This window comes from Megachile rotundata, chromosome 6 (assembly GCF_050947335.1).
Source record: "Megachile rotundata isolate GNS110a chromosome 6, iyMegRotu1, whole genome shotgun sequence".
Taxonomy (NCBI): Eukaryota; Metazoa; Arthropoda; class Insecta; order Hymenoptera; family Megachilidae; genus Megachile; species Megachile rotundata.
In genome coordinates this window covers 15,829,474-15,849,473 of record NC_134988.1, presented here as the reverse complement: position 1 = coordinate 15,849,473, position 20,000 = coordinate 15,829,474, and the positions used below count along the sequence as shown (strand labels likewise).

Genomic DNA, 20,000 nt, shown 5'->3' with positions numbered 1-20,000 from the left:
TTATCAGGACAACAGTAAGATTTTTTCTGTCGACTTATCACTAAGGATTTGATATTTATTACACGTTTCTTTGACATTCGACACATTATACGTCGAGTAAAATATTTCAATTTTAATTGACGAAATTCGGGTACTTGCTAATTGACAGAAAATCGTGCGAACATGTATTGCATGTACTACGTGTGAATCTGTATTGTTTTAATCGAGTTTGGGCTGGCGACAGGTTCTGTTCGATTAAACTTGTGCTAGAGTTTCTGTAATCCACCAAAGTGACTATTGTCTAAAATCTGTTGAATTTGAGTTTGTATGTCTGGAACGCATGATTACTCGAAGCTGGTTTTTCTTGTCTGGGACTCCAACAAACTTGCAAACACGGTTCTGGTGTATCTTACTTATTATATAATATGATTCTGAAGTTTTTCATAGAATTCATTGGTACAAACATACATTTACACAAGTATCATTTTCAGTTACCACACAAAAAATCGTTGTCACGTATGATTATCGAGCTTGTTGCATTATGTTGAACGCCGAGTAAGAAGTCTTCAGCAGCTGTGGACAAAAGAAAATTCTGTAGATCTTCGTAACTTCATCATTACAACTATTTCTAGAAGAAATTGTAAATCAAATGCTATTGACGTTGATTATGACAGAAAAAACAATTTATATTATATAACTAAAAAGGCGTCTAAACTTCAATAAATATTAAACTATAACTACAGAGATTTCACTTTCGTATTATTATCAAATGCACTCAAGAATTTTCCAAGCAACTCAACATTGTTAAAAATACATATATGATACTGACTTTCATGAAAGATTCCAGATTAATGGGTAATATGGACATGCAGGAAAATTCGATGGGTCGTGCCGAACGTGTAATAACTATCAGAAACACCTTCTTAGCTTCCTGATCCCATGACACCCAGTCGCTGTAGAATATTTCATCGGCAAATTTAATACTCTAAAAAAATGTATTTATAAGACATTTGATATGTGTTCAAAAGCAATGGCTAGATTTTAGTACAGACTTCTAATTTAACCTCGTTGCTGAACCAGCAGTAGTATGCTATTTGTGCGAATGTGGCAGACGAGTAAAGCAGTGTTTCTATGAGCATTCCTATTGATTCACAATTTAATACTCGATACAGATTCAAACACGTTATCGACGTACTCGCAGCAAATTGAAAGAACATCACTTCTGTAAATTTCTCGTTCACTGTTTTTGCGAACCTGAAACGATTCGGTGACTGCATTTCGTTTCACTATTTATTCTTTTACTTTACGACTTTATTGTACTACTGTCTACCATCTTTACCGCATTTCTATTAGTTCAAAACTTTACTTAAGCAAACTTTCAACTTCTTTTTCATTTAAGGAAATGTTAATTCATGTTCATTCTTTTGTGTCATAAAAGAAATTCAGGTGATTTAGAATTTTATGATAAAGTGCTAGGCATGTACGTCTCACACTAAAGTACATTGGAAACAAACTGGTATATGTTGTAATGATGAGCGGCGCACTGGTTCAACGAATAATATCCTTCCTCCGTCAGCGTCTTAAACCGATGTTCAAGTACTTTGATTTGTCCGCAAATGTGAAGCAGCAGACCGATGTACAGGCAGTCGCAGGCGGCGGACGTCATAATAGCATATTCCCCTGCTACACATTCATAAGCACTGGTAAGAAGATACAGAGTCGCGGACGAGTAGTTGTATGGTAACCAGACTGGAACAACCAGCCTCCGCTTCTTGAAATCAATGATAGTCGTTGTAATGAAAACAATAACTCCGCACCCGAAAAAGAATATCGCGTATAAGTTCGTGTTCAATCTGCAAAAATTTATAGTATTCTCTATGGTGCCTAAATTACAAGTAACTCCTTTGACATAAGTTTTTAAGAGAACTTGAGAGAACTTACTCGACCAGTTTGTCGTAACGCTCTCGAATTTTGATCTCCCGCTTCGTGACGGATGCAAACAGATTCTTGCTCAACATGTCGGTTAACTCTATGAGACTGTCGCGTCGCATCGACAGAACCCCGTGTTTTATGCAGTCGACCAGTATCAGCGACGTCGTAGCGAAATTATCCGAGAATTCGTCCAGGTTTGTCACGAGGAACGCCATGTCTAGCATTTGGGCGATGAACAAGCTGTACATCATTATCACCGGAACTATTGCGTAGAGCTTGTAGAAAAGCTTTTTCAAGGGAGACGAGTCGGATGACGATGGCAAATAAATTCCACAGAGTACTAGTAAATTGTGCGAGGATCGCAGTGCTTTCATTGCAAAGTTTCAAACTCGTCGTCTTTCCTAACTTAATTTACTGATACCAATTTAAGCAAGGGAATTTTGATCGCGTTATTTCACGACAGCTTCTCGAACATGAGTTTGCCAATGGTAAAAGTGGATGCAAGATTATTCGCGTAACGAGATTTGTAGAGAAACGTTAACGTCCGAGTTCCAATAACGACTGAATTGATCGACCATCGCGATGCTTCCCCCTAGTTTTTCACCCTCAGGCCGAAGGGACATAACTTATCGAAAACAGTACTAATGAAGTAGGTAAATTGGCAGACATTAATAGTTAATTGACGTTTCTACCCTTACAGCGTTTTCTCGCAGTATATCTTCGAAGTTTCGAACATACGGCAATCGATGGAATCCAATTAAAAAGACAACAACCAAACAGGAAATAATACCGTAATTATTTGCAGCGGATAGAAGTACATCGTTCCGTGTATTTCGAGTCGTTATGATGGTTTCATTTATCAGAAGTGCGATGGGACAATAGAAAATGAAGCATTTTTCTTCCCTGATAGAACTTAATTTCCTCTGAAAGGTTTATTACAATATTTTCAGCGTATTGTGCCATACATTATGCAAGTTCCTCCGAAGCTTCGTTTTTCCGTTTTATGCAGTCGTAGTGCCACCTTTCGTTAGTGCATCTGTTGAAGCATGGTGTATGCCGAGTAGGATGTTTTAACTAACTACGATAGATAGAGTTAAGTTACTGCAAAGTCTTTTCTTATCGAAAACAAAAAGGAAATATTGTACGTTTAATTTATAAGAGATTTGTGTATTTGTAAGAACGCCTGAATTTTTCTGATGAACGTACGTTCATTTTTATTTCGAATATTGTGGTGTTAATTTCTGAACTAGTGTATCATAAAGAAAGAAATTTTCTACTGACCGTTATGAAAGATTCAAGGTTCATAGAAACTATGTGGATGCTGGTGAATTGAATGGGCTCCATTGCTCTCATCGTGATAGTCAGAAACATCTTTTTCGTACTGTTATCCAACGACATTAAGGTGCTATCCAGTGCCACGTCTACGATTGTGAGACTCTACGAAACGTACAAAATTTACTCTGCGAAATTCATCATTATCTAACGATGATAACGAACCTTTAATTTCACTTCATTGCCGTACCAACAGTAATAAAATATTTGTGCGAGCACACAGAACATGAATGCTGCCGCTTCGCCGAACTTGGCGCCGAATTCTAGTTGCGACAATCTATAATGATTGAAGCAGAGCGCAAAAGTGTTCACTATGAACTGTATGGAAATGATGGCTGTAAACACTTCGTTTACCGCCGTGGCGAACCTGCAAGATTTTCGAGAAAGATATTATTACTGTACGCTTCGTTTCCACGGTAAAATCTCGATATTTTCCTGCGCTGCGGGCTATGGGGACGTACTAAGAGTTTATGAAAGAATATCGCTTTCTGCGTTTTATCCTCAAAGTTATTTTGCAAAGTTAACTCAGAGCTAACAAATTCACCCGGGAGACTTTACTTTATGTCGAGACTTTACCGTACAAGAAAATAAATGTATAACCAACTCGTATATACGCCGATGATGTCGAGCGCACAGTTTCAGCGAATAATACGAATACTTTTCGACATTTTTCAGACGGTACTCCAGCAACTCGAACTGGCAATAAATGTTAACCAACAGGCCACTAAACAGAGAATCGCACGCAACAATGAAGTTCGTAGCGAATATCATAACCACCATTTGATGAACGTAGGTCACGGTGAACAAAAGCGGGGACGAATAATCGTATGGTAGCCAAGCACGAAACTTCAACCCTCCATGTCGGTAATCGGTGAAGAACGAGATAATAATCGTTGCGACCACGTAGACATCGATTATGAGAGCGTAGGTTATTGTGTTCCGTCTGAAAATATGCTTTCTTCGTCACAATTTTTATATTTAGCTTTGGATATTTTTGTGACTTGATGTGCTCTTTTATGGGATAATATAAATTATGTTAAGGTTAACGATGCAAATGTGCATGGAAATTGCAAATTCACGTGTTGCATTATGTGTTAGGTTACCATGCGTGAATTAGGCACGCATTTAATTACTATAGGTTCAATTACCAAGTGCTAATTGTCACGCATAGCATTATCACGCGTTATATTGCCATACATTGCATTACCACGCGCTGTGATACTACACGTTGCATTACCACGCGTTGCATTACCACGCGTTGCATTACCACGCGTTGCATTACCACGCGTTGCATTACCACGCGTTGCATTACCACGCGTTGCATTACCACGCGTTGCATTACCACGCGCTGTATTACCACGCGCTGCATTACCACGCGTTGCATTACCACGCGTTGCATTACCACGCGCTGCATTACCACGCGTTGCATTACCACGCGTTGCATTACCACGCGTTGCATTACCACGCGTTGTATTACGACGCGTTGCATTACCACGCGTTGCATTACCACGCGTTGTATTACGACGCGTTGCATTACCACGCGCTGCATTACCACGCGCTGCATTACCACGCGCTGCATTACTACACGTTGCATTACCACGCGTTGCATTACCACGCGCTGTATTACCACGCGCTGCATTACTACACGTTGCATTACCACGCGTTGCATTACCACGCGCTGCATTACCACGCGTTGCATTACCACGCGTTGCATTACCACGCGTTGCATTACCACGCGTTGCATTACCACGCGTTGCATTACTACACGTTGCATTACCACGCGCTGTATTACTACACGTTGCATTACCACGCGCTGCATTACTACACGTTGCATTACCACACGTTGCATTACTAAACGTTGCCTTATCACGAGTTACATTGTCACGCATTACCTCTGTCTCTCATTCTATTTTCATACGTTGTTCCACGTTATAATACCAAAATGAATATTACAGATTAATTGTAACATCATGCCGCAGTGTGAGTAACATATTACACAATATCTACGTGTATGACTCTCGACGACAAGTAATATTCAAGGCAATATAAACCAAAATAATTTGAAACGATATTTATAAAATATAAGTCAACATACTCGATCTGCTGCATGAATTTCCTCTGTATTTCCGTCTCCTCAGCGTTCAGCGTCGCGAACGGTTCCTCCTTAAGTTCATCAATGAGTTTCGCGATATTTCCCCGTCGACGTAGTAGCATGATCGTTTTACAACAATCGCAAAGGAAAACCAGCGTTACATACAAGTTATCGACAAAATCCTCTTGGTTGGTGACGTTGAAAAGGTCTAACATTTGAGTAGCTGACATGAAGTGCAAAGATATTACCAATATCATCCCGTAGGAATTGTAAAGGGCTCTCCTCCATAACGACGTCCAATGAGATGTCAGACTGAATCCAAGAATATCAAGTATTTTATAGCTCCATTTTAATGTTTGCATTATTAGAAATCCGCAGGGTACAAGTTTTGAGATAAAAAGTTGAGTTATTGAAATAGATGCATGTCGAACAATTTGCAAATGGGCTACTATGATACAAAAAGTCGAACGTTATTCTACCGCGGTGTGCATGTCACTGACGGCGGAAAATCATCAACATTAGCCGCGTTCTCCCTAATAAGTCGATTGTCGCGTAATTGACCCTTTACATGTACAATGCAATTACCCGTGCAATGATAATAATATCAAACTCCAGGTAACTGTGTACCTCCTGTTGCAGAATATTAGCGGTAATTTGATTGCAATAACATAATCGCTCAGAAGGGTTACAAAACTGAAACAGTGTCTCAAAGAACCCTTAATATTTAAAGGAAAATGCTAGCGACATGAGAGACGGTTCCAATTAATTTCGACTTGAAATATTGACGAAGAAGGGAAACGCAGAAAATTGTGTGGGGTGCGTTAGTTTTTCTATCGAATTTATTTCTACTACATGTTCTCTGCGTTCGTTCGATGCTACACGTTCTACTTCTACTACTATTTCTAAAGTCGTATATTTACATATCGGGACAAATTTTTCGGGGAGTGAATTTCTTTCTTCTACGATCGAGCGATTCGTGCCCGTTCTATCCGTGGCTACTTTGAAGCATGTTGTAGGCAGAGTAAGAAGTTTTCAGCAACTGCGACAAACATCTTTAATTAACGAAATATTAATTTCGGAAAGTGGCAAGTTAAAGGTAAATTCAGAAAACTGAACATGTGCAAATAAGAAACGAATACATCTTCTTGCCAAAAGGTATAAGTAAAAATTGTTATCTAACAGATTTACAGTTGTGTACTTAGTGTATACTCACGCTTACGAATGACTCGAGGTTCATAGTCACTATATAAACGCTGGTGAACTCAATGGACATCGTGGCACGTCGCATAATCACCGAAAGAATTTTTTTGGTGTCCCTACTAAATTGCATCCAGTCAGTTCCGAATATCACGTCAGAAAGTTGAACACTCTAAAAAAAGAAATCAACTAAAGTTCGACACTTGTACTCAATAATACCCACCTAAATGCGTAAACCATCAACCCAACCAACCTTTAATTTCACTTCGTTACCGTACCAACAGTAAAAGAATATCTGTCCCAGCATACAAGACTCGTACACCGCGATCACCAGTAGCCTATCATTCATATCTTTCGCCGTGGCTATTATATAAAGAGAAAAGCACACCACCAGTGTGCTAGCAGTGAACTGAACGAAAATAATCATCTTAAATTCTTGGTTTATCATCTTAGCGTATCTGCAATTATATTCATTCAACGAGTCGTCACAGTGATCGGAATAACAAGAACTAACCGATAGACACGATTATGGTAACGAGCGGAAGATTTCGCAGACTGATCATCGTCTCGTTTAATTGCCTTCAATCGGGCCTCCAGTATTTCCAGCTGACAACACGAGTGAATCAGAAGACCCCAGATCAGAGAGTCGCAAGCAACGTGTATTATTGATCCAACGATCAGAGATAAGGATTGCTGGAGGTAAATGAAGATGTGTACCGAAGGCAGAAGCTCGCTGGGTAGCCATATTCTGTAGAGTAATTTCTTGTCGTCGAATTTCAAGATGTCGACGCAGACGTAGAGCGTCACTGACGATTCGACTAGGAGCGTGTATAAAACTGCCTGTTGCCTGCAATGGTGATATGGAGTTAATTTTTGTATGGGGCTGTGGAAGGTTCTTGGGAATGGTTATAAAAAGTTGCATGTGACTACGATTTTTGACTGAAATTAATTTGAGCTTCAATATATTGCTTTGTAACGTGTTAAGGTTGATATGTGGACAGCGATCATTTGACACAGATCCAAGCGTTGAATTACCACGCAGAGAATTATTGCATTCTAACGCGTTGCATCACGATTGGATTACTACGCGTAGAATTACCAGGCGTACCGGATCAGCACGAATTGGATTACCACGCGTTGTGTTCCAAAGCGTTATATCACCACGCGTTGAATTAACATGTTAGTCACTACAGATTGCTATTACATGATAGATCACTTTGAATAAATCCCCACTTGCCACGCGTAATATAACATGATAGATTGCTATGCGTAGAATACTCTCGCGTTGTATCTCCATATCTCACATTCTAAAGAAATCCCATTCTACTCCCTACAATACTCTTCATACAAAACTTTCTATGCAAATCCCTCCCATTATAACGATAGAAGAATATAAGTAATTAAAAATATTGCAGTAGTGGCAAAACAAGAAAACTGTAATCATGTGTGTCCTCCATACACAGATCTCAAACGCATTACTTAGAAACTAAAAAACTTACTTGGCTTTGTTATCGAATTTCCGCCGAATCTCGATCTCCTCCTCGTTCTTCGGTTGAAAAGGCTCGTCCTCCAAAATATTAGTCAGAACACCAATGTTCTTTTGACTCAGTAATATGCTGTACATTTTGTAACAAGCAATTATCATCGACAGCGATATATAAATATTATCGGTGAATTCGGCTTGATTTTCCACTATCAATACCAAGTCCATAAGTTGAAGGAACGTTATGGCTGACACTATTATACACAGAAACATGCTGTAGGCGGTGTACAGGTACTTTTTGAAGGGCGTCGTCCAAGAGGGTGGCCGCCAACAACCGCACAGTATCAGAAGCTGAAATATCCACTGTAACACTTGCATACCGATTCGATTTTCAATACAAAAGTCAGTCCTTCGTTTTATATTTTCTCATCTGTTCTCAACGTGATTTCTTCCAGCTACGATAGTTCGAATGCATTTCTGTCGACCATCGTCGTTCACTTGGATTATCTTTGGAAGCAGAATTCTTTCTCTACCTCTTGCTCTCCTTTCGACAATGCTACAATTTCTGAATAATGAAAAGGTGCACTATGTACGACCATAGAGTATCTATTTTATTTGAACCTTGCATTTATCCTAAAGGAATACTTCACAGATTTCCCCTCATCGAAAATATTCTACGTTCATATTCTCTGAGAGCACGAAAATATTTATGTGTTTTTTTGCAAAGTTAGTTCCTGTTATTTGTTACTGTGTCTGTGTATAATATTATCCCTGAGAAGTATCTATTCATCAGGGGTTTTGCGTATACAATTCGATGAAGCATGAACGGTGAATAATAAAAGAGGTAGGGAGTGTATGCTCTTTTAGCGATTCAGTCGTAAGGCATTGCTTAGTCAGGAAATGTCGTGCGTTGTGCCACAATTTCTGAGTCACTCGGACAGATACTCGTAAAGAAATCTTCGACCATAGTGAAAATAAAAATATATTGGGCGATTACATTAATTTACCAAGTTAACTTTACCAGTTAAAGTTAGACAAAATTCAAATTCAAGTTGAAGATTACTTGTCCTACTCCATCCACGCGTAAATAATGAAACAGGTAGAAAACGGAGCACGTTCTTCCGACGAGTCAATCGAAAGAGGATGTTTGAACAGTAAACATTGTATCAGCAGTCTGTGACAATTTTTATGAAGACAACAGTAAGATTCTTTTTATCGACTTAACAATTTGATATTATTTATGAAATATGTGGGAGAAATATTTATGACACATGGGAGAAAATTAACACAGAGGAAGGTAAAGTATCTTTCAGTATATTTGACACGTTGAATAAAGAGAGAAGGAAGAAATGTTAAGAAAAATTTTTAATGGAGTAAATACGATAAATTCGTTGCTTATACGTTCAGTGCATTATGCGTGATTTTCCTGTTAGCCCATCTTATTTGGCGATAGTTGACAATCATTTTTGCTTCAATTCATGTTAAGTTTTACCATTCAGCACGTTGTACGCCGAGTAAGAGGTTTTGAGTAACTGCATCAAATTTAATTATTTCTAACAAGAACAGAAAATATATCATAATGTACTCACGTTCACAAAAGCTTCGAGATTCATAGAAACAACGTGCGCACTCCTAAATTCAATAGATACATTGGCACGTCTCATGATCACGTACAGAATTTTCTTCACATCCTTACTGAAGAACATCCAGTCAGTTCTAAATACCATGTCCGACACTTCGAGACTCTGTTCGCAAAACAAGGGTTGTCAACGTAAGAAATTAAGTTGCAATTCGTACTCGTGAACGAACCTTCATTTTAACTTTAGTCCCGTACCAACAATAAATGAATATCTGTGTCAGCATGCTGCACGTGTACAAAACCACTATCAGAAACTTCGTGTTCATATTTTCGGTTGTTAATAATAAGTACAGATTGAAGCACACGATCATTGTAGTCACGGTGAACTGCACGACAATTACCATTTTGAACTCTTCGTTTATCATTTTGGCGAATCTGCAATTTTTTAGAGGACACATTCTGATTTTGATGAAATTTTAATTGGAATAAAAATTGAACGTTCTTGACAAGTCACATAAAAAGATCTCTGCTTATTTACTTATTTACAAATTAAATTAAATTAAATCTGCTTATTTATAAATTAACCCTTTGCACTCGAAGATAATTTTATTGTTCACAAGCAGCAACTTTAAAACATTAATTCAAATATTAAATGAGTTCTTTTGAGGTTATTATTTCTCTACTAATAATTTCCACTATTGTCTGAATTAATTAAATAATGCTTGTTTCAAATTATTGTATTAAATCGAATGGTGCCTGAGAGGCGCCTCTCAAGCGCAAAGGGTTAAATTATAGTCAGTTACGATACTAAATCATAAAGGCTTTTTATTTTACATAAACGAGTACTCAATTATTCAAATACCTATAACAAATTTGAAAACCAACCGATACACGAGATCATGATACCGCGCGGACGATTTCGCAGACTGACTCTCTCCCGGTTTAATCGCCCTCAAACGATACTCAAGAATCTCGATTTGACTGCAAGTGTGAAGCAACAGGCCCCAGATTAAATTGTCGCAGCCAATGTGCACCAACGCACCCGTGATCAACGACATAGCTTGTTGAATGTTCGCAATAACCAGCACAGTCAGTGAGAGATACTTCTGAGGCAACCACATTCTGAAGGGTAATTTTTGCCCTCCCATGTTTAACGCTCCGACACATGATTGAAATAGCACTGCCACTTCGATCGCGGTTGTGTATACGTATGCTTGCTTTCTGTAACGATAGGAGTACTTAATTAGGAATTAGGGGTCCAGGATCTAATCTTGGGGGACAGATTAGAGGATATGTAGATTTAGGAATATGGAGATTTGGGGTAATGGGAATTTCGGTGTTTGGAGGTTTTACAGTATAGGAATTCGGGGGTGTAGAAATTTTGGGGTATAGAGATTTGGGGATGTGGGAATTTGGGGGTGTAGATATTTGGGGGTATGGGAATTTGGAGGTGTAGTAATTCGAGGGTGTAGAGACCTGGGGATGTGGGAATTGGGGGGTGCAGAAATTCAAGGGTGTAGGGACTTGGGGATGTGGGAATTGGGGGATGTAGAAATTTGGGAGCATAGGGATTTGGGGATGTGGGAATTGGGGGATGTAGAAATTTGGGAGCATAGGGATTTGGAGACGTGAGAATTTGGAGGCGTAGAAATTTGGGGGCGTAGAAACCTTGATGATATGGGAATTGGGGGGTGTAGAAATTCAAGGGTGTAGGGATTTGGAGATGTGGGAATTGGGGGATGTAGAAATTTGGGAGCATAGGGATTTGAAGACGTGAGAATTTGGAGGCGTAGAAATTTGGGGGCGTAGAAACCTTGAGGATATGGGAATTCGAGGGTGTAGAAATTGGAGGGTATAGGAATTTGGGGACATGAGAATTTGAAAGTGTAGAGACTTGGGAATAATGGAATTTGGGCTTATGGTGCCTTGGGGATATGAGAATTTAGAGGTGTAGAAATTTGAGATTTTAGGGACCTCGAAATACAGAATTTTGGAAGTGCAGAAATATAAAACCCATGGATCTGAAATGTGAGATTCTGCTGATCTAGGAATCTGGAGATTTGTATCTAATCACTGAGCAGCTATCAAACTTACTGAGCAATATCATCAAATTTCTTCCGAATATCCACTTCTTCCTCATTTTCCGGTAGAAAAGGTTCATTTTCCAAAATACGAGTGAGTGCAACAATATTCTTCTTGCTCGCCAGTATACTATACATCTTATGACAAGCAACGAACATCGTCAGCATCATATAGAAACCTTCGCTCAGTTCATCTTGATTTTCCACGTTCAACACCAAGTCCATGATTTGAAGGACCATGACAGTGTTCAATAGTGTGAACACGAAGACTGTGTAAACGGTGTACAGGAGTTTCTTGTACGTCGATGCCCAAGATCGAGGTCGCCAACAGCCGCACATCGTCAGAACTCGAAACGTCCATCGCATTAATTGCATTCTTTTCTATTTGACTTCCGATGAACACAAAAGTGTGATTCCAACAACTAAATTCCACGATTTTGTTCCTTCACAATAAATTCCACGATTGTGTTGTGTAGTTTATTGTCTTTACTTGTGAACTCTTCGACTACCTCGCAAGGATCTGTATAGTCGACAGTCTCGATACCGTGGAAGGAAACAACTGTAGAATGTCTACATATATTATTTGTACTCTGAAATAAGTGACCGTCAGAGGGAATTTTAATTCTCAGAGTATCCCCTTCTATTTGGGATCATGGTAATTTCATACAGAACGTGATGACAGAACACATTGTACTACCCATTATTTCATGCGACTGTTTACGCTGAAAATAATGTTGCGATCCACTTACGGAAACGATAGATTCTTTGGGACCTGAATAATTAAACAGCCTAGAAGGGGATTTTCTTTGAACGAGCTAGTCGAAAGAGACAACTCGAAGAGGAAATATCGTGCGAGTGTCGCAATTTCTCAAAGTGTGCAAAGTGTGACTGAAAGTCTGAGTAATCCTTCATTGTACACATTTTTTATTTGAAAGTCTAAGAACGCTATTGCAACTCATACTTTGAAAACGAATTTCGAATTACGTCCTTTGAAGTAAATTATACACCGAGTAGGACATTTTCAGTATCTGTAAAAATTTGTATATACAATATATTTGCAAATATATAATAGTTTTTTTTACTAACGCTCATGAAGGTGCCCAGATCCATCGTATAAATATATGCACAGGACAATTCAATTGGATTCAGTGCTCTCCTCATTATATGTATCAGGTCTTTCTGGCTCTTGTTGTCGAGCGACATCCAGTCCATTTCAGAAATGGTGTCTACTACCTCGACGCTCTGTACTTGTGAACCAAGATAGGAAAGAGTGACTTGCAATTTAATAATCACTGCTTTTATGTTCAATATTCATATTATCATAGTGCAATAACATGGATCAACATTTAAGTCAACAAATACCTTCAGTTTGAGCTCGTTTCCGTACCAACAGTAAAAGTAGATCTGCGACATCATGCAAGCCATGTAAAGAACAAATTGCAGATACGTCGAGTTCATAGGTGTGTTTGTTAGTTTATACAAAATGAAACAGACTACCAGAGTACTGGATGCTAATTGAATACCCATTATTATTTGAAACTTTTCTTGCACCATGGAAGTGTACCTACGTTTCGAAATAAATTTATAATGTTCACTGTAATAATTATATTGATCAAAGACATAAACATGAATGATCAAAGGATCGAAGACATCTTCCAAGCAAACTGGCAAGTGTTATAAAAATACAGTTACTTGGTTTAATTAAATCAGTTAATCTTCCTTAGCCAAATTGACAAACTGAACAAGATTTAAATAATAAATATTTTATCTCTGAGGGACACTTACAGTTTCTCAATTTAAAGACATAAAACTAACCCATACAAGTGATCATGAAAATGCACAATTTTTCCAATGTTCACATTTGATTCCTTGGTGAGTCCTTTCAACCTGCATTTCAAAATCTCGTGTTGACTACACCCATATACGACAAGACCGCAGAAGATCACGTCACAAGCCACGTTGAGAAGCGATGTTCCAACCAGAGAAGTAATCTGATGAACATACGCCATGTAATAGAGCTTGGATATGGAATAGTTAAACGGTAACCAAGCTCTGTATAATAGTTTTCGGTCCTTGAAGTCAGAGTACAGAGAGGATAAGATCATGCAGACGACTGTGATTTCCACTAGGATCGTGTAGTAAATTGTTATGGACCTGCAAATGTTAATTATATTCTCATTCTTTTTGTGTAACACCTTTGTATTCAAAGATGAACCACCGACTTTGTATTCAAAGATGAGCCACTGACTTTGTATTCAAAGATGAGCCACGGACTTTGTATTCAAAGATGAACCACTGATTGGTTTATCTTTGGTATTTATGGGGGTGAATTTCGAGGAGTATCAGCGTGAAAAATCTACCCAAAGTCTGAATAAAAAAAATGTTCCTAATCGAAGATAATAAATGTTCAATAAACTATGACATTGTATAACTACAACTACACTGGTATAACTAAAAAATTAATCTACACCCTTCGAAAAAATAACTCCTGAAATTTTCCCCCAATAAACAAAACCACAAGAGTCAAATTAGAAAACCAAATTAAAAAAAGTTGCAGTTACCCAATATTCTTATCGAATTTGTCCTGAATCGACTTCTCCTCACAGTTCCTAGGTTTACTAGGTTCTTCCTGAAGTCTCTTCACGAGAACCTTGATAGCGTTACGATTGATCAAAAGCGTGACGATCTTGCAACACGCAAGGACGGATGCGATGAACATGTATAGACTCTCACTAAGGTCGTCCGCTGTCCTCACGTTAATTATCAAGTTCAAGAATTGCGATATGCAAAAGCTGTACAGCGCGAGGCACACGAAACTCGTGTAGAACACGTACGCGACCTTTCGTGGTCTGTTGTGACAGTTACGCGGTTTCCAGCAGCCGCAAATTGTTAATATGTTGAAGGCTGGTTGTAGAATGTGCACTTCCTGCTCTGTTTTTAGGAAACAGATTTAAAAAGAGATAACTTGCAGATTTTTGAGAAAACTTTTCACTCATATTTGTTGCATGGATCATTGGTTTAAGTAGGATTTAGATGCTGAGGAACTTTGTGGAAATTAAGAATTTGAAAAATTGGGTATTGAAGAATTTAGATAATAAAAAATTCAAAGATTGATCAACATGAAAATTAAAAAGAATTTTAAATAACAGAGTTTGGAAACCTTAAAAAATACGAGGATTTCAAATTACGCCAATGAGAACATTTCAATATAAAACACGTTTACCTGATCTTATCATTGTCATTTTTAAAAGAACTCGATTTCGAAAGAATTTAAGAACACTCGACACATTTCATTCTTGCATTACTACCCTGTTCTCGCGTGTCTCCTCACAAGTTGCACTGAACTATTTTTCATTCGCCACGTTTCATTCGTGCACAAAAATGTGTAAAAAATTAATGATGTCCGTTGCTTTAGAAAGTGGTATTTCATAGAAAGTAAGTAACGGCGTACCATTCTCGTAATTTCCAGTTTATTTCTCGGCTAATTGCTTGATTATCTTTTCATGAATCTCTTTATCTTTGTAACCGCTTGTATTGAATCCCCTCGGGGGCTTTTATAATTTATCGCGTCGCTACGGGACATTTCTAGAAACGATTTTTATTTATTTACAGCGCACAAAGGCTGTAGAGACCCACGTGGAAGAGATGGAAACAGTTTACTTTCGTTTGGTAATGAGACAGGACGTAGAAAGTATGTTCGACTCTCTACATTGAGGATAACACTTCTGAATTTTTTGGAGGAGGATACAAATAAGGTATTTTATTTTTTTAGCAAAATAAAATGTATTTACAATAAAGCGTAATGATTTAATACATCTTTAACGTGGAATGTATTCCTGTATTGCATAACTCAACAGCTCAAATTTTATATTTGATTTTTGTATTCTGTTTTCCCTGTATCGTTCACAGTATCAAGAATCACCATACAAGAATACATAACTTTATTCATGGCTTGAACTTTATTTAAAAAATAATATTATAAAGACGCAGTTTTTGTACAGTATACTTTTATACAAGCTATAAATGTTACAAGTATTAATTAATTATACGATTAATTGGTTCCATCCGGGCGCGATCTTCCCGTCACTTTTGGCATTTTCTTGTTCGTCGAATCCTCCAGCTCTTTCGGTTTATAATAATGTGGTGCTACTTCCAACAGCCATTTGCTTTCGATCTCTGTCACCTAAGAAGTTAATAAGTGTATTCATTACTGTGGACACTACTCAAAATAAGAAATAAATTATAGTTTAAGAAAAAAGTGCTAACCTGACGCATGAACTCTTTCGTAGTGAAAACCAGCTCGTGATAAAGCAACCAACGGGGTAACTCTTGGAACAGTGAACTGTTCGGGTGAATCGATACTGTTTGGTTGTGCTTTGCAGTTTTGTAGTGTCCTCCTTTCGATAATCGTGCCACGTGGTAGAAGTAACCTGCTGTGATAGCCTAAAAAATTAATTAAATTATAACCAAACTCCACCACACGTTCTTCAACACTCACCTTCCGAATATTCACAGTTTCCGTAATCCCAGAAACCAGATCCATTTCGACCCGCTGCATAAGACCCACTAGTTGTTCCCTCACGTCCCTGGCTCGTTTCATCGAACGATGTTGAATGAAGTTTTCGTAACACCAGTGTGTACTGAAATCACTTTGTTGCCACTGGTTGTAGACGTTCAGTAAAGTGAGATGATCGCCACCAGGCACGTGGAAATTCTTGCGAGCTGTGTCCGCGTGAATAATCTTATCTTTGGGTCTGTAGAAAATGGCTCCGTTCACCGACAGCATGGCTGCAATGGTGGCTACTTCTTCCGAACATCGGTACTGTTCGCTGGCCAGCAACATTTTAGCCATCATGGGATCCAGAGGGAACTCAGCCATTCTTCGTCCGAGCTTTGTCAGTTCTCCACGGTGGTTCAAAGCACCTAGTGCGTATAATTGCTCCAACGCAAGAACCAGGGTTTCGTGGGGTGGTGGATCCAGGAAATCGAAGTGTACTAGGTCGTTTATTCCTAACGCCTTTAATGTCAGTACTGCGTTACCTGCAATGTAACAATCTAATTATACTGAACACATTCACAATTGGTTTGGTTACATCAGAGATTATAAAAAAATAATAATATTACCAAGATTGATCCTCTGAATTTCTGGAACAGTGTTGTCCTCCAACTCGTGTTGGTAAGCCCAAGCTGTGTACAGTCGGAAGCACTTTCCTGGAGCTACTCTTCCGGCTCGACCAGCCCTCTGGTTAGCAGACGCTTTGCTGATCGGTACAACCATCAAACTCTCCATGCCTGTGCGAGAATTAAAGTTGTTCTGTTTCGCAAACCCAGGATCTATCACGTACACTATATTATCTATAGTTAAAGAAGTCTCCGCGATGTTGGTAGCAAGAACCACCTGTAAATCAAACCACAAAAATAATGTGTCCATTCAAATAAAAAACAAGGAATCATACTTTTCTTGCTCCAGGAGGAGTCGGTTGGAATATCTTCGCCTGCATGTCACTTGGGAGATTAGCATAAACAGGTAAAATCAATAGTTCCGCCAATTTGGATCCTAACCGTCTCACTCTCTCCTGCAACATTTCCTGACACGTCTCTATTTCATCCTGACCTGCCAGACAAAGAGTAATCGAGAATCGTTGTGAGATTCAATCACGATTTAGGGGATTGGAACGTGTACCTGTTAAGAATACTAGTATGTCGCCGGGAGGTTGAGTCGCATGTATCTGAAGGATGGAAACCACGCAAGCGTCGATGTAATCTGCCTCGGGGGCTTTAGTGTAATAAATATCAACTGGGAAACGTCGACCGGGTATCCGAAATATGGGGGCATCGTCGAAGAATTCACTGAACTTCGTCGCGTCCAAAGTAGCCGACGAAATAAGGAGTTTCAAGTCTGTACGAAATCTTGTGATGTCTTTCACCAGTCCAAAAAGTATGTCGGTGTGCAATGTGCGTTCGTGGGCTTCGTCGATGATCATCACGCTGAAAGAAATTCAATGTTCGGTTGGACTTATATCCCTATGCATTGGACCATGTGTTGGTTCACCAAGGATTAAATTTTTAATACCTATAAGAAGCCAAATCCGGTTCGCTGAGAAATTCGCGATGTAGAGTACCGTCAGTCATATATTTAATGCGAGTACGGTGAGAGGTACAATCCTCGAAACGGATCGCGTAACCCACTTCGTTCCCTAACTTCACAGCCATTTCATGAGCGACCCTAGCAGCTACGGACATAGCAGCAACTCTTCTTGGTTGCGTGCAACCAATTATTTTGTTATTCTCCGCGAACCCTGACTCATACAAATACTGTGGGATCTGGGTAGTCTTTCCTGAGCCCGTTTCTCCTTCGATGATCAGTACCTACAAATGAGACGTTTTAAGATTGACGATACCGATTTAGTACGATTCGTGCGAAATACCTGGTGATCTCTGATGGCTTGAATGAGATCGTTCCTGAAGGGATAAATTGGAAGACTCTTCTTTGTTTCTTGTATAGTTTGCAAAGCTTTCACTTGAGGAGGTGGACTCTCCTCGCGTTTCCTGTCCCTTTCGCTGCCGGGCATACGCAGCGCTTGAACGAATTCGACTTCGTCCTCCAATAGAAGATCATAGTCTTGTTGTGCTACAATCAAGGATTAACATCACAGGTAATCTTTATCGATAATATCGACTAAATTCCATTGTAACTTTTCTACCCTGTATACCTTTTCTATCCTTGGCACCAAAACGGAAAACAGCAGATGACATTTGATCAGATTCCCACTTGCTTTGTTCAGATTGTGGTGGCTCATTTTCATGTACATCTGGTTCTGGTTCCAGCTTACCCTTTTCCAAGGGCATATGATATCTTTGTACCCTTTCAAGTTCCCTAGCTTTCTCATGTTCTTTTGCTAACTGCAGCAACTGCTTTTTATGTTCCCTTTCTTTTCTCTCACGCTCTGTTAAGCTAATAATTAAAAGCAACAGTTAGCATGACATAACTGTATATTACTGAATATTATATTAGTAAAATAATTACACTTCTTCCTCAAACAGGTATTCGTCATCAATAATATCAGCTTCTAATTCTGCCACTTTATCTTCTTTACGCTTTTCCAAATATTTTCTACGAGATTCAACACGCAGTTTTGGCAATAACTTCTCTCGCATGTCAGTTTCCATAATTTTGAGCCTCTTTGCTGCCTCAGCTACATAAAGTGCAATGTACTTATGATGAATATGTTTCTCAAAAGTATAGATCATTATTTGGAAGCAAATGTGTTAACATAGTGTACCTGCTCCAGAGCCAGCCGGCATAGCAACCTTCCGTATCTTGCTCTCATCTTTTGCCTTAAGTCTACTAGCAAATTCATCTCTTTCTTTGATATCCTTCCTACGTCTCTCCTCTTCGCTATCGCTATCCTCGCTCGAGGATTCCCTCTTTCTATATTTACTCATAGTGCTTTTGAAGTAGTAGTTAGGTTATGTTTACTTGTTATCAAATTACAGTAAGAAAAAGGACATAAAAGACAGAATACTACTTCTTTTTCTTAAACTTAAAATCACAGAACATATTGTGCCTATACAAAATCAACTAGCGTTTGTACTATCTCAATGATAAACACTAAAAGAATACAATATAAGAAGTTTTTGAAGGTTAGGTCAACTTCACTTCTGTGAAAGCGATCGAAAATGATTCTCCTGTTTCTTATTCCTGTTCGATCGAACGTTTCTACTCTAGAGAAATGGGTAAACAAACGTAATCTAAACCATTGACATGTAAAAATATTTAAAGTACTCGTTTACGGTAAAAAAAATGAACAGCAAGTTTAACCAGACATCAGCTGGCAGCCATGCTCCGCGAATGGAGCCCGTTGCTAGGCAACGTGCGCAGCGCTGCTCGTGCGCATGCGTGCGTAAGTTCATTCAAGAAATATACTACGCGCGCTCTTTCATTCATGGATCAACGATCTTTTTTTTCTTGCATTCCATCTTCTTTCCTCGCGTTGCGAAACGATGCATTTATACTTGAACGAAATAAGAGGAAGAAAACCGAGCGATTAAAGTTGAAATACGCTTGAAGTTCTCAGCATCACTGAAAATTTATTGACACAAAGCACAGCTTCCACGCGAGAGAAGTGATACGTGCCGTTTTAATACATTCTACAAATCCATGAAAGGTCTCTTTAAAATTTATTTCTAAAAAGTGTGTGTGATTATATCCAGGAGCAAAAAATATTCTCTGGAAAGATTTGTAACTTGAAAGGTATATAATCGTCGACAGAACCACCGCTGGAGTTTGTGAGTTATAGTTTTTTTACGCAAAGTAGAAATAAA

The 20,000-nt window shown here is 38.7% G+C and overlaps 4 protein-coding genes across 5 annotated transcripts; all 4 read right to left on the bottom strand.

The window, feature by feature from the left end:
* Positions 1–415: 415 nt before the first annotated feature.
* Positions 416–5,977, bottom strand: LOC100882119 (Odorant receptor 45a). Its single transcript, XM_076532877.1, has 10 exons — positions 5,339–5,977; positions 3,848–4,186; positions 3,409–3,610; positions 3,193–3,348; positions 2,884–2,985; positions 1,921–2,294; positions 1,494–1,832; positions 1,032–1,233; positions 809–964; positions 416–552 (listed from the first exon to the last, which is right to left on the bottom strand). The coding sequence occupies exons 1-10, from the start codon at positions 5,695–5,697 to the stop codon at positions 502–504; spliced, it is 2,280 nt and encodes a 759-aa protein (XP_076388992.1). The 5' UTR covers positions 5,698–5,977; the 3' UTR covers positions 416–501.
* A 169-nt stretch (positions 5,978–6,146) lies between these two features.
* Positions 6,147–12,051, bottom strand: LOC100882337 (uncharacterized). The gene is made up of 10 exons (XM_003704330.2): positions 11,689–12,051; positions 10,480–10,815; positions 9,825–10,029; positions 9,605–9,760; positions 9,508–9,547; positions 8,032–8,443; positions 7,047–7,379; positions 6,786–6,990; positions 6,549–6,704; positions 6,147–6,374 (listed from the first exon to the last, which is right to left on the bottom strand). Exons 1-10 carry the CDS (start codon positions 12,048–12,050, stop codon positions 6,321–6,323), a joined length of 2,259 nt encoding a protein of 752 aa, XP_003704378.2. The 5' UTR covers position 12,051; the 3' UTR covers positions 6,147–6,320.
* Positions 12,052–12,673: 622 nt separating this feature from the next.
* LOC100882445 (odorant receptor Or1) lies at positions 12,674–15,292 on the bottom strand. Of its 2 annotated transcripts, none has more exons than XM_076533152.1 (5): positions 14,899–15,292; positions 14,237–14,606; positions 13,491–13,829; positions 13,038–13,239; positions 12,674–12,917 (listed from the first exon to the last, which is right to left on the bottom strand). In XM_076533152.1, the coding sequence occupies exons 1-5, from the start codon at positions 14,915–14,917 to the stop codon at positions 12,675–12,677; spliced, it is 1,173 nt and encodes a 390-aa protein (XP_076389267.1). In that variant the 5' UTR covers positions 14,918–15,292; the 3' UTR covers position 12,674. The 2 variants fall into 2 exon arrangements, with proteins under 2 accessions (XP_076389267.1, XP_076389266.1); XM_076533151.1 differs by having other exon boundaries at positions 12,773–12,922.
* A 319-nt stretch (positions 15,293–15,611) lies between these two features.
* l(2)37Cb (DEAH-box helicase 16 lethal (2) 37Cb) lies at positions 15,612–19,521 on the bottom strand. Its single transcript, XM_012287597.2, has 11 exons — positions 18,959–19,521; positions 18,703–18,871; positions 18,389–18,630; positions 18,104–18,306; positions 17,749–18,044; positions 17,359–17,663; positions 17,132–17,289; positions 16,800–17,073; positions 16,174–16,715; positions 15,942–16,118; positions 15,612–15,858 (listed from the first exon to the last, which is right to left on the bottom strand). The coding sequence occupies exons 1-11, from the start codon at positions 19,119–19,121 to the stop codon at positions 15,727–15,729; spliced, it is 2,661 nt and encodes an 886-aa protein (XP_012142987.1). The 5' UTR covers positions 19,122–19,521; the 3' UTR covers positions 15,612–15,726.
* Between the last annotated feature and the right edge of the window lie 479 nt (positions 19,522–20,000).